This window comes from Staurois parvus, unplaced genomic scaffold, assembly GCF_062004578.1.
Source record: "Staurois parvus isolate SC_StPar_1 unplaced genomic scaffold, SC_StPar_1.0 ptg000414l, whole genome shotgun sequence".
Classification (NCBI taxonomy): Eukaryota; Metazoa; Chordata; class Amphibia; order Anura; family Ranidae; genus Staurois; species Staurois parvus.
In genome coordinates, this window is record NW_028318210.1 from 6,864,066 (window position 1) to 6,877,117 (window position 13,052).

Here is a 13,052-nt window from a genome sequence, read left to right on the forward strand (position 1 = left end):
GAAAGGAAGGAAAGAGGGGGGAACTGTCAGCGCTGGCTCTGGGCTTTGGCAGAGAGACTCTCTCAGCTCAGTGCCTTGCAGCCATGGGGTGCCACAGTCTGCCCTCCTGGGGCTCCCCACAGTGGTATCAGAGTGGTCCTGAGGGCAATTGCCACCCTGCCCCCTGGCCCAGTCCACCCCTGCTCAGTTATGAATGGACAATGTCAGTGGTTGGCACTGATCTCCATCCTGACATATCCCCTGTAGCAGCCGACGGAAGCGGGGAGGGGGAGCCCGGCAGTGCTGTGGGGAAGGAGAGGGGCCCAGAGAGAGGACAGGGGCAGGGGGCAGCAGAAAGAAGATGGATAGGAGGGGCGGCACATAGAGGAACTGATCCGTTCATTTCTCTCCTGCCACTGCTGAATGCCTGCAGGAGGGAGAGAAGGAGAAGGGGGCATCCAGTGGTGGTAAGAGGGGAGATGGAGTGGTTCCTCTATGTGCTGCCTCACAGCCCCTCCTATCCAGAAGGCCCTGGCTCACTGGCAAAGCCCCAGTGTGCCCTATGGCCAGTCTGGGCCTGCAGGGAAGGAAGCTTCAGCACCCAGCCTATGAATGACAGCTTCAGCGCTGTTCCTTCATGATGTGTGAAGGGGCATGTGTCGCTTCCCTCCAGTCAGCTGTCAGAGCTCTTCTCACTGAACTCTGAAGAGTGTAATGTTAGCTCTCCACCCCTGCTTTCCGAAAACTCAGACAAGCTGCATACATTCTAGACTTTGAATAGCTGTATAGGAGAGAGGGCTGCCAATAAACAGGTACAACTTACAGTATGTTAGGAGGATTTGTTTCATCTCTATGTATCACCTGAGGCTTGTCACTTCACCTGGTATATTTTAGGGTTTACAACCACTTTAAATGGCACCTGAGGGCTAGGAAAACTGCTTATAATTATCCAGGATTGGTGCAAAAAAAATGCTAACCTTAACAGTAATGCTAACAATGGTGCTAATTCCATCAATAACCCTTACCTTTTATCAGCAAAGCCATGTGATCAGCAGGTCATTTCTAAAAAGACAACCAACATATCCTTTTTACTGTGACATTGTGAAGCAAATAGCTTTCCACTTGCACTTCCAGTTTCTACAGGAATAAACTACCAATTTTGCTGTTGGAAAAATTTCTTCAACGTGAAAATTTAGTTTTGCACCTTGAGCTGCTTGGTGAATTTTGCTTTAAAATTGTGTTTGTATTTGTGCTTTATTTTTTTGTATACTTGATCATTGCTTTATATGCCTTTCTTTTAAATTTTTTTTTTCTTTATGTAAAAAATAGTAAAATAAATAAGGTAGCTTTTTTGGTAAAAGAACAGGTCCAGGATGGTTGGAAGGATCTTCTTTAACACCCAGGTGCCATTTAAAGCAAATTGCACCCTTAAAATCACCTACCAAGGTATGTTTATAAACATCCTGAGATTCAAAGGCTTAAAGTAAGCTCACGGCTGCTTCTAAGATGTAGCCCTCCGCCATGGTTCCTAGTCTCCCCTTTTCCTTTCAAGGAGCCAAGGACACCTGTAAACTGCTGAAACTTTGATAGCAGGAGGAGATTGGAAAACATCGGTTGCTTGTCTAGCTGCAGTGGAGAGCAGAGGGGCGACATCGGGAGTCTAATAGACCCCTAATGTCACTATAAGAAGGACCTCTCACCAGCCCATGCTGTCACATTGGGTGCTCGTTAGCCCCCTTGTGATAGGAATAAAGTTAAATGAAGAAACAAAGTTAGAAAGTGTTACATTTGGAAAAAAACATAAATTATATTACTATATAATGTGGTGTGTGTGTATGTATGTGTGTGTATATATATATATATATATATATATACAGTCAGGTCCATAAATATTGGGACATCGACACAATTCCAACATTTTTGGCTCTATACACCACCACAATGGATTTGAAATGAAACGAACAAGATGTGCTTTAACTGCAGACTGTCAGCTTTAATTTGAGGGTATTTACAGCCAAATCAGGTGAACGGTGTAGGAATTACAACAGTTTGCATATGTGCCTCCCACTTGTTAAGGGACCAAAAGTAAGGGGACAGCTTCGCAGCTGTTCCATGGCCAGGTGTGTGTTATTCCCTCATTATCCCAATTAAAATGAGCAGATAAAAGGTCCAGAGTTCATTTCAAGTGTGCTATTTGCATTTGGAATCTGTTGCTGTCAACTCTCAAGATGAGATCCAAAGAGCTGTCACTATCAGTGAAGCAAGCCATCATTAGGCTGAAAAAACAAAACAAACCTATCAGAGAGCTAGCAAAAACATTAGACGTGGCCAAAACAACTGTTTGGAACATTCTTAACCATTTGCCGCCCGCCCTATGGCCGAATGGTGGCCGGCAAATATCATCAGCATTCCGGGTGGACACCATATGGCGTCCTCCTGCACATGCGCAGCGGCGCGATCTGTCACCGGCCGTGTACCTCTGACACGGCCGATGACAGATCTGAGTATCAGCCCCCGTTGCTGGTACCATGTGACCTGCTGTGACCAATCACAACAGGTCACATGACAGTTGTATACAATGGATGGCTTCATTCATGCCATCCATTGTATACTAGTGTCTAGCTGTGAATGGTCACAGCTAATCACATGCACATGTCATGTGATTAGCTGTGGCTAAATCACAGCTAAGCACAAAAAAAGAAAAAAAGCCTGAATGAATCCATGTCATTCAGGTAAATGCTTGCTTATAGCAAAGTAATTCTTTGCTATATGCAAATTGTGTAAAAAAAAAAAAAAAAAAAATACTGATCACTTCCCCAAAGTAGTACAATGTTACTATGGTAATATTGTACTACTTTGTTCATAGTGAAATATGAAAAAAAATCTTAAAAAAAAGAAATAAAATGTAATAAAAAATAATAATAATATATATATATATTTTTTTTCATACTGTCACCACTCAGTGTTCCTGATCACCGCCATGCCAGTTATATGATGATGCTGTACTGCACTGGTGACAATATGTAAAAAAAAAATAGTGAAACTAATTTTTTTAATTTTCCGAAAAATTATGACAAAAAAAATACAACTTCAAAAAACTCGCCATGCCTCTTATGAAGTACGTCGGACTGTCTACTTTGCAAAAAGGGGTCATTTGGGGGATATCTGTACTGTTCTGACATTCTTGGACCTCAAGAAATTAGATTGGCTGTCAGTACTTCAGGATTGATCAATAATCAGATCTATACCATAGTTTGTGAACTCTATAACTTTCCTACAAACTAAAAAATACATCCTAATTTGGGTTATTTTCACCAAAGACATGTAGCAGAATACATCTTGGCCTAAATTTATGAAGAACAATTATTTATTTGCAAACTTTTATAACAGAAACAAAGAAAAACGTGTGTTTATTCCAAAATTTCTGGTCTTTTTTTGTTAATTTAGCAAAAAATAAAAACCCTGGTGATGATTAAATATCACCAAAAGAAAGCTCTAGTTGTGTGAAAAAAATTATAAAATTTTAGTTTGGGTACAATGTTGTATGACCGCGCAATTGTCATTCAAAGTGTGAGAGCGCTGAAACCTGAAAACTGGCCTGGGCAGGAAGGTGTAAAAGTGACCGGAATTGAATTAGTTAAAAAGAAGGAACGCACCGGTGAGCTCAGCAACACCAAAAGACCCGGAAGACCACTGAAAACAACTGTGGTGGATGAGCGAAGAATTCTTTCCCTGGTGAAGAAAACACCCTTCACAACAGTTGGCCAGATCAAGAACACTCTCCAGGAGGTAGGTGTATGTGTGTCAAAGTCAACAAGCAAGAGAAGACTTCACCAGAGTGAATACAGAGGGTTCACCACAAGATGTAAACCATTGGTGAGCCTCAAAAACAGGAAGGTCAGATTAGAGTTTGCCTAAACGACATCTAAAAAAGCCTTCGCAGTTCTGGAACAACATCCTATGGACAGATGAGACCAAGATCAACTTGTACCAGAGTGATGGGAAGAGAAGAGTATGGAGAAGGAAAGGAACTGCTCATGATCCTAAGCATACCACCTCATCAGTGAAGCATGGTGGTGGTAGTGTCATGGCGTGGGCATGTATGGCTGCCAATGGAACTGGTTCTCTTGTATTTATTGATGATGTGACTGCAGACAAAAGCAGCAGGATGAATTGTGAAGTGTTTCGGGCAATATTATCTGCTCATATTCAGCCAAATGCTTCACAACTCATTGGACGCCGCTTCACAGTGCAGATGGACAATGACCCAAAGCATACTGCAAAAGCAACCAAAGAGTTTTTTAAGGGAAAGAAGTGGAATGTTATGCAATGGCCAAGTCAATCACCTGACCTGAATCCGATTGAGCATGCATTTCACTTGCTGAAGACAAAACTGAAGGGAAAATGCCCCAAGCACAAGCAGGAACTGAAGACAGTTGCAGTAGAGGCCTGGCAGAGCATCACCAGGCATGAAACCCAGCGTCTGGTGATGTCTATGCGTTCCAGACTTCAGGCTGTAATTGACTGCAAAGGATTTGCAACCAAGTATTAAAAAGTGAAAGTCTGATTTATGATTATTATTCTGTCCCATTACTTTTGGTCCCTTAACAAGTGGGAGTACATATGCAAACTGTTGTAATTCCTACACCGTTCACCTGATTTGCATGTAAATACCCTCAAATTAAAGCTGACAGTCTGCAGTTAAAGCACATCTTGTTCGTTTCATTTCAAATACATTGTGGTGGTGTATAGAGCCATAAATGTTAGAATTGTGTCCATATCCCAATATTTATGGACCTGACTGTATGTATGTGTTAAATGAAAAGCATCCCTGTACACAGTCCAATGCAAAGAAACAGTTTAGGGCATGCAGATGTATGTACATAGAAGTTGTGCTATACATGTGAGGCATCAAGGCTAGGCTACGCCACTTGGCCGCTATGTACTGTAGCTGGACAGGACGTTGAGAGCAACTTGGTTTCCGTATGGTTTCCTTGGTCCCCTGTGTCACAGTTCTGGTTGGCTACACTGCATACAGGTGACCCTGGCAGCCATCTTGGGTCAGCAGGGCCCTTTTAAGTGCCTGCCCCCAGGTTTTGGTGTGCATTTTTGTGAGTGGGCAGTGTAGGGACAGAGTCTCACCTGTCAAGGAAAGTGAGTAGTGGCAGGGAAAGGTTTCAGACAAGTAGGGACAGGTTAGGGACATGCCATCTTGCATCGAAATCCTCCCCTTCGGGCTCAGACTGTCCAGGCTGCCAGGCTCCAGGACACAGATGCTGTTGGTGTATCAGAACCTGCTCAACTTTACAAGTTGCACAGAAATGTGAGTGTTTCCCAGCTTGGGACCTTCCCACTGGGTTGTTTGTAAATTTTGGCCATTTCTTCAATACAAGTCTTGTTAATTGCCGCCTCACCACGCTGCACCTACTCACAAACTCTAAACTGATACCCTGTAAATTTTTTTAAAGCATTGTCTTTGAAGAAATTTGGGTACTATAGTTTTTATAGATTTCATGTGCATGTGCAATTTTAATCCTTGACATGTTTAGTATCAGTTTACTTGACACACCCCCATTTTGTATATGTTACAAAAAAAATAGGTATAATATTCTGTTTGTTTGCACTAAAATTCATTTTAATGCATGTTTTCTGAAAATATGCATTTATAAAACAGCTCCGCAATTATTGTGCAACATAAAATTTGCAACTGCCACTATTTTATTCTCCAAGGTCTCTGCCTTCAGAAAATCTTTAATTGTTTGGGGTTTACAGTAATTTTTAGCAAAAATGCTAAGAAAATGCAAAAAACTGGTTATTTCACCTTCTATATTGACTCAATGCTTTGTCAAAATGTTGACATTTTTATTGCACTTCCATTGCTAAGTATGCATAGTAGTCTCCTGTTATTCTGATGCTCTTGCTCTAACCCATATAGCTATATGAACATAAACAAACCAAACTTTTTCACTGTTTGCAGGAGTTACAAGCAGAAATAAATGCTCACACCCAACAGCTGCATAAAGTTCTGGAAATGGGCAAATCTCTCATTTCAAGCCATCACCCAGAAGCTCGCAATATAACTGAGAAAAATAAGCAACTGCAAGCTGCTTGGTCAGAGCTGGAGGAGGCCTGTGAGAAACGCACAAGACACCTGCAAGAATCAGTCAGTTTTCATCAGGTGAGATATCTCCTAAAGTAGAACTGAAGGGAAAGCATCTGTTCTCATTTTGGATAGACTAAGGGTGGGTTATGACCCCTATCAGTTTTTTTTGGTCATATGTGTCCCATAGTGGAGATTTCCCTTCACTTCCTGCCCCATATCCACAATGGGAAGTGAGAGGAAATACTTCCCTGGAAGTCGTCAGGGTCACCAGAATTAGGGTCCACACTGGAAGAATTTCCTCCTATTCCTGTTCTTGTGACCTCTCAGAATTTGGTATTTTATTTTACTTTCCATGATTATGGTCACTAGGACAACAAAAGGACATAAATCTTCCTAACAAGAATATAGACAACATTAAAGACCTGACAGGTGTTCTGAATCAGTGCTGGATTACCAAATAGGCAGAGTATGGGCCCCATGCCATTTAAGGCTCCCACGTCATTGATCAAAATAATATTGATTTGATCTTGAAAGAAAATTACAATGAAGTTTCCTTAACTTGTTTGCAAAAGATAGAAAAAAATCAACCAACTCAAAGAAATGAGAACTTACCATTACCGATTGTATAGAGAAAATACTGTATTAGTGCAATGTACCAAATAACTAGTGATGGGCCGAATACCCCCATGTTCGGCGGTCGAACATTCGAACTTGAGCCTTTTCCTAGTTGAGCCCTTTTTTTTGCAAAGTTGCACATCTAATTACATTTTTATTTAAAGGTCTAGTAGGAAGGTTAGAAGGGACTCCACAGTAAAAAAGTATAAAAAAAAAAAAAATAAGTGCATGGGGTTCCCACTTAAAGCCATACCAGGTCCTTTAGGCCTGGTACGACATTTTAAGGGGAACCCCACTCCCCAAAATGGGGGAGGAGTGCACTGGGATTACCCTAAAAGCCATACCAGGCCCTCTAGACCTGTTAGGACATTTAAGGGGAACCTCACCCCCCAAAAATGGAGGAAAAAAGCATGGGGTCCCCCCCAAAATTCCTACCAGACCCTTGATTCGAGCATGAGCCTGACAGGTCAGGAAAGTAGGGGGGGAAGAACAAGTGCCCCCCTATCTGTGGCTTGCCAGGCCATGTGCCATTGGAGGACAGTGTCCCCATGCCGATGAGGACAAGGACCTCTTCCTTCTGTGGGGGGTCTGCGGGCAGGGAAGCTCATTAGCATCAGGGTACCCCTTTAAATATGGGGGCAACTTGATGCTGCCCCCCTTGTGAATGAGTAAGGGGTACTTGTACCCCTATCTATTCACTAAAGGGTTAAATTCAGTAAAAAAATAAAGACGCCAGATTTTTGAAAAATTCCTATATTGAACAAAAACAAAACAGTGCATTGTGGGGCATGACCACTTACCGTTCGTGTGTTTGGCGAACACACAAACGGCTGATGTTCGAGTTGAACTTACATTCGACTACAACATCAAGCCCATCCCTACCAATTATAACTTCAAGTACATAAACCATAGACATCAGGTTCACATTACAGTTTGTCGCCTAAAAGCTCATCTTCTTTCAGCTGTCAGTTTTCAAAAATATTTGGTGCAACCTATGTACATGTAATGTACAGTGGTGATGGTCATCTCCATCTAGTGGCTGACATGGCTGACATGCACCTCCTTAATTCAATGATATGCCATTAGAATGCGCGCATGAAAAACCTCCAGAAACCTGTGAGAGGGGCCCAAGGTTTTGGCTGCCTAGGGGCCTCTACAGAGTTTAATCTGGCACTGTTCTAAACCCTCTCCACTCTATACAAAATTACACAAAAAAAACCCCAAAAACACTCCCTGCAAAGTTAAGGCATAATGTGCTAGTATGCATCGCATACTAGCACATTATGTGAAACTTACCTTAAAACGAAGCCATCCAGCGGCGCGTGTCACCGCTGTAAAGGTTAACATCTTCACCCGGTCTTCATTCCGGGTTCCTGAGCTATAGCCATCTGACTGGCTGAGGTGCGATGACGTTACTCCAGCACATGTGCACGGTAGTCAAGGACCACAGCACGCTGCTCTCAAGGAACGGAACGAGTATGCCATTCCTTCAGAGCGCATGCACCAACTAAAAAATAACATGCATATCTCCTAAACAGTGCACATTTAGGTGATATTTATTTTACCTACAGGTAAGCTTTATTATAAGCTTACCTGTAGGTAAAGATTTACAAAGTGGGTTTACTACCACTTTATAAGTTTTGTGAAATAACAAGGCAGGTGTGAAAACCCCCCCAAAAACATACAGGTTAAAGACAATAGGATAACAGTGAGATAGGCCTTCCAACAAAAGAGAATTAAAGTTGTTGTAAAGGCAATATTTTTTTTCTTCTAAAATAATAAATAGGTTTATACTTACCTGCTCTATGCAATAGTATTGCAAATCCCCTTACTACCTCTTCTGGGGCATCCCACCTCCCCCCTGCATGTGTCTCCAATACAAGCCACTATGGGGGCACACGTACAGGTATGCTCCCGAGCTCGGCTGTGTGGGTCCATAAACACACACAATGTGGCTTGGCCATGCCTCCCGCTCCCTGCCCAAGGATCTGACGGACAGCAGCAGGAGCCAGTGGTTCCCACTGCTCTCAATCTGACCTGTGAGAACAGGAAAAGAGACCAGCACTGCTGCAGATGGGCACAGCACTGAATAGAGAGAGGACTAAGAGTGATCATTATTACAATTAAAAATTATTTGACTTTTTAACCATTTTAAATGTACACTGTATAACAAGCATATAAGACTTTTGCAGTCCATATCAATTGGGACAATGAACTTAATTGGCTATAGTAGATTCATATAAGGAATATTCTAATGAAGTCATCCACAAGGTAGTTAACATGTCAAATCATTTGATAGCCCTATATACGAGGGGCATTCAAGTCAGACCGGGACTTTTACTTTTACAGGTATAAAAAGGGATACTTGCGTGGCAGTACTACACAGTAGTAAGTAGCAAGTGTGTCCTATTACTAGGCAGCACACATGTCAAAGGCCAGTCAAGAAACAATTAATCTAAATGGCAAACAGTGTTAGTGCGTGCATGGAACAGCGAGTGGTTCCACTTCTTAAAATTCTTCTTTTATTATATAAACTAAAAAGTTCAGCTTTGACTTGACTAATCAATATTGATCAGATGAGCTTCATGCCAGGCAAGTCCACAGATGTCAACTTACAAAGGGTGTTCACACATCTTCAGTGTTTCTGAACACTGAAAAAACCTTCAATTCTGTGAATTGGCGATTTATGGCTGCAGGGCTTGAGGTCCTGGGCTGTAGCCCATCATTTTGTAGATGGTTGGACATTCTTTTTAAATCCCCCATAGCCCGAAGTACGCTGAGTGGAGATCTCCATTTTGTTTGGTTGAACATGGAACACAACAAGATTGTCCCCTTTCCCTGGTGATGGAACCCCTGGCCTCAGCTCCTGGCAATCAGATGGGGTGGTTGGAACCAAGTGCGTACAGTAGTGGAAAAACTGGCTGATTTGATGCTCTTCCTTAATGACTCTGGGCTGTCACTCAGCGAAGCCCTCAGAATTCTTTTCCACTTTGCTGAATTGTCAGGGATACCAGTGAATTGGGAAAAATCGCTCATTATGCCTAGAGATGAGCGAATTATTCAAAAATTCGATTCGGCTGATTCGCCAAATTTGCGGAATAAATTCGATTCGATGCGAATTTATTCGCTGCAAATTTAACTTATTAAAAGGGTTTCTAGGCTTCAGAGAGCCTTTATATTAGTGCAGAACACTGTACCTTTAATTTAAATGCCCTTGGAGTCTGCTGGGGAAGAGAAATAATACTGTCAGTCAGTATGACATGCAGATGAGTGCCGTCGATCTTAGAATCACCGCACACTTCACTCATTTGGGCAGTCACGGGGCCAAAACCAGAGTGTGGAGCCACAGTGTGGCGGTGGAGGCAGCAGCAATGGGAGGCCATACAGCACCCTATGACAAAATGGAACCCACCAGCAGTGTGAGGAGACCTGAAAGTGGCACATGGCAGAGTGTGGCGATGGAGACAGCAGCAATGGGAGGCCGTACAGGGACCCATGAGAGACTCTGGACCTGGCAGCAGCATGAGGAGGCGGTACAGGGGCCCATGGCAGAGTGGCGAAGCGTAAGCAGCTTAAATTGAAGGCCATACAGAGGCCTATGTTAAAAAGTCCCCCCAGCAGCAGTGTGGGGAGACGACTATCAAGAGTCCAATGGCAGAGTTGCGGAGCAGAAGCAGCTTCAATTGAAGGCCATACACAGGCCTAGGTTAAAAAGTCCCCCCAGCAGCAGCGTGGGGAGACGACTATCAAGAGTCCAATGGTAGAGTGGCTGAGCGGAAGCAGCTTCAATTGAAGGCCAATAGTGGTTGTGAAGCAGAAAGTCAGTTTATTGTACACAATCGGTCAATTGCAGCTTGCCGTTGGCTGGAAACTGTACGTTTGTGTCACTGGAATGCACTAATCACCCAAAAAATATTACCGCCAGCCGGCGTGTAAATGGATTTAACTCTTTGAACGTACAATAGTGGTTGTGAAGCAGAAAGTCAGTTTATTTTGCACAATCGGCAAACTGCAGCACCAACTGTGCACGACAGCCACCAAAAAAAAAAAGGGTGTATGTCACTTTAAATTTTCGATTCTTTGATAGCTGTGGCCCTAAGTAACGATTCTGTGTCCCTGAGTAACGATTCTGTGTCCCTGAGTAACGATTCTGTGGCCCTAAAGTCCCTGTGGCCCTAATGCAGGCCATAGATGGGTCGAAAATCGGCCGATTTTTCGGCCGAAAATAAAATTGGCCGATTTTCGGATCGTTAGTGGGCTATTTGGTCGGGCGTTTTTCGGTATTTTGGCCGTTTTTTTTTTTCTGTAAAGTTGGAAAAAAAATCGGCCGATTTTGCCGATCGGCCGATTTTCGCGGCAATAGTGGGCAAATCGGACGATTTTTTGCCGATAAAAAATCTGCGCATGAGCAGTGACCTGCAAGAGGAAGACAAAAAGAAGAAGAAGAGGAAGAGGATGAAGAAGAGGATGAAGAAGAAGAAGAGGAAGAAGAGGATGAAAAAGAAGAGGATGAGGAAGAGGAAGAAGTAGAAGAAGAGGATGAGGATGAAGAAGAAGAGGATGAGGATGAAGAAGAAGAAGAAGAAGAGGAGGATGAGGATGAAGAAGAAGAAGAGGAGGATGAAGAAGAAGAAGAGGAGGATGAAGAAGAAGAAGAGGAGGATGAGGATGAAGAAGAAGAAGAAGAGGAGGATGAGAATGAAGAAGAAGAAGAGGATGAGGATGATGGTGAGGAAGAAGAAGAGGATGATGGTGAGGAAGAAGAAGAGGATGAGGATGATGAAGAAGAAGAGGAGGATGAGGATGAAGAAGAAGAAGAAGATGAGGATGATGAAGAAGAAGAGGAGGATGAGGATGAAGAAGAAGAAGAGGATGAGGATGAAGAAGAGGAAGAGGATGAGGATGAGGATGAAGAAGAAGAAGAAGAGGATGAGGATGAAGAAGAGGATGAGGATGAAGAAGAGGATGAGGAAGAAGAAGAGGATGAGGATGAAGAAGAAGAAGAAGAGGATGATGGTGAGGAAGAAGAAGAAGAGGAGGATGAGGATGAAGAAGAAGAAGAGGATGAGGATGAGGAAGAAGAAGAAGAAGAGGATGAGGATGAAGAAGAGGATGAGGATGAAGAAGAGGATGAGGATGAGGATGAAGAGGATGAAGAAGAGGATGAGGATGAAGAAGAGGATGAGGATGAGGAGGATGAAGAAGAAGAAGAAGAAGATGAGGATGAAGAAGAAGAAGAGGATGAGGATGAGGATGAAGAAGAAGAAGAAGTAGGATGAAAATAAGAAGAATTCCAGTCCAGCAAAAAGTGTATCTGCAGAGAGCTCCGCTATTTCTGACAGTTCTCTGACAGTTCCTTCACATTTACAGCGGTTGAAACATTGTATCTATTTGTTTCCGAATAAAAACATCTGTATCCTAAATGGAAACAAATAGATACAATGTTTCAACCGCTGTAAATGTGAAGGAACTGTCAGAAATAGCGGAGCTCTCTGCAGGGACACTTTTTGCCGGCTGTAGAAGGGATGAAAATCGGCCGATCGGGGAAAATTCGATTCGTGCATCCGAAGTTTGCTAATTTTCGGATTCGGCGCGAATCGAATTTTTCCTAATATTCGAAACGAATTCCACTTCGTCATGTTCGATTCGCTCATCTCTAATTACGCCCATTGACTCTGGAGCACATGGGGCTGCAGATCCGGCTCTCTCTTTCACTTGGATGGTCTCCCTATGCTTCTTGGGTATTAACATCTCCCCTAATGTCTTTGACTTCCCCAAGATAAATTCATACCGGTTGTTACTCACAGTTAAACAGAAGCTGAAAGCATGGGAGAACTTACCTTTTATCCCTTATTGATAAAATAAATCTGGTCAAAATGAAAAATCCTTCCTGTGCTTCTCTACAATTTCAGGCACTCTCCTGTGTGGGTGCCCAAAGTATTCTTCAAGCAATTTGAATTTATTAACTCATCCTTTTTAAAGGGGTGCAGGACTCCCTGTTCAAGCAGGAAAATTCTTTGCATATCCTGGACAGAGGGGGTATTGGCATGTCCTATCCTCCATGCTTATTTTTTGGCAGCCCTCCTTACACATGCCCATATTTGGGTGATCTTAGATGATTCTAATACATTTGTAGTCCTTGAGGCTGCATATCTGGAATCATATGAAGCCCTGCAGAACCTTTTATATCGATGTCTCCATACCACCTTCATGTTGACCCTTTCTGATAGTGCTCAGCGTGGCACCATACAGTCACTAAACCCAAGATAGCTTCTTGATGTTGGTCCCCCCACACTCCTCTGTGGTTTAACCCTATGTTACCTGTAATGGTTGTGCATACTGGGCACACAAATAG

General features: G+C 42.8%; 1 protein-coding gene across 1 annotated transcript in view; it reads left to right on the forward strand.

Moving 5' to 3' along the window:
* SPTBN5 (spectrin beta, non-erythrocytic 5) overlaps positions 1-13,052 on the forward strand; it is a 435,120-nt gene that overhangs the window by 138,678 nt on the left and 283,390 nt on the right. The window contains exon 24 of the mRNA XM_089686901.1: positions 5,957-6,157. Coding sequence (XP_089543027.1) covers positions 5,957-6,157 — 201 coding nt within the window. The remainder of the gene's footprint in view (positions 1-5,956; positions 6,158-13,052) is intronic.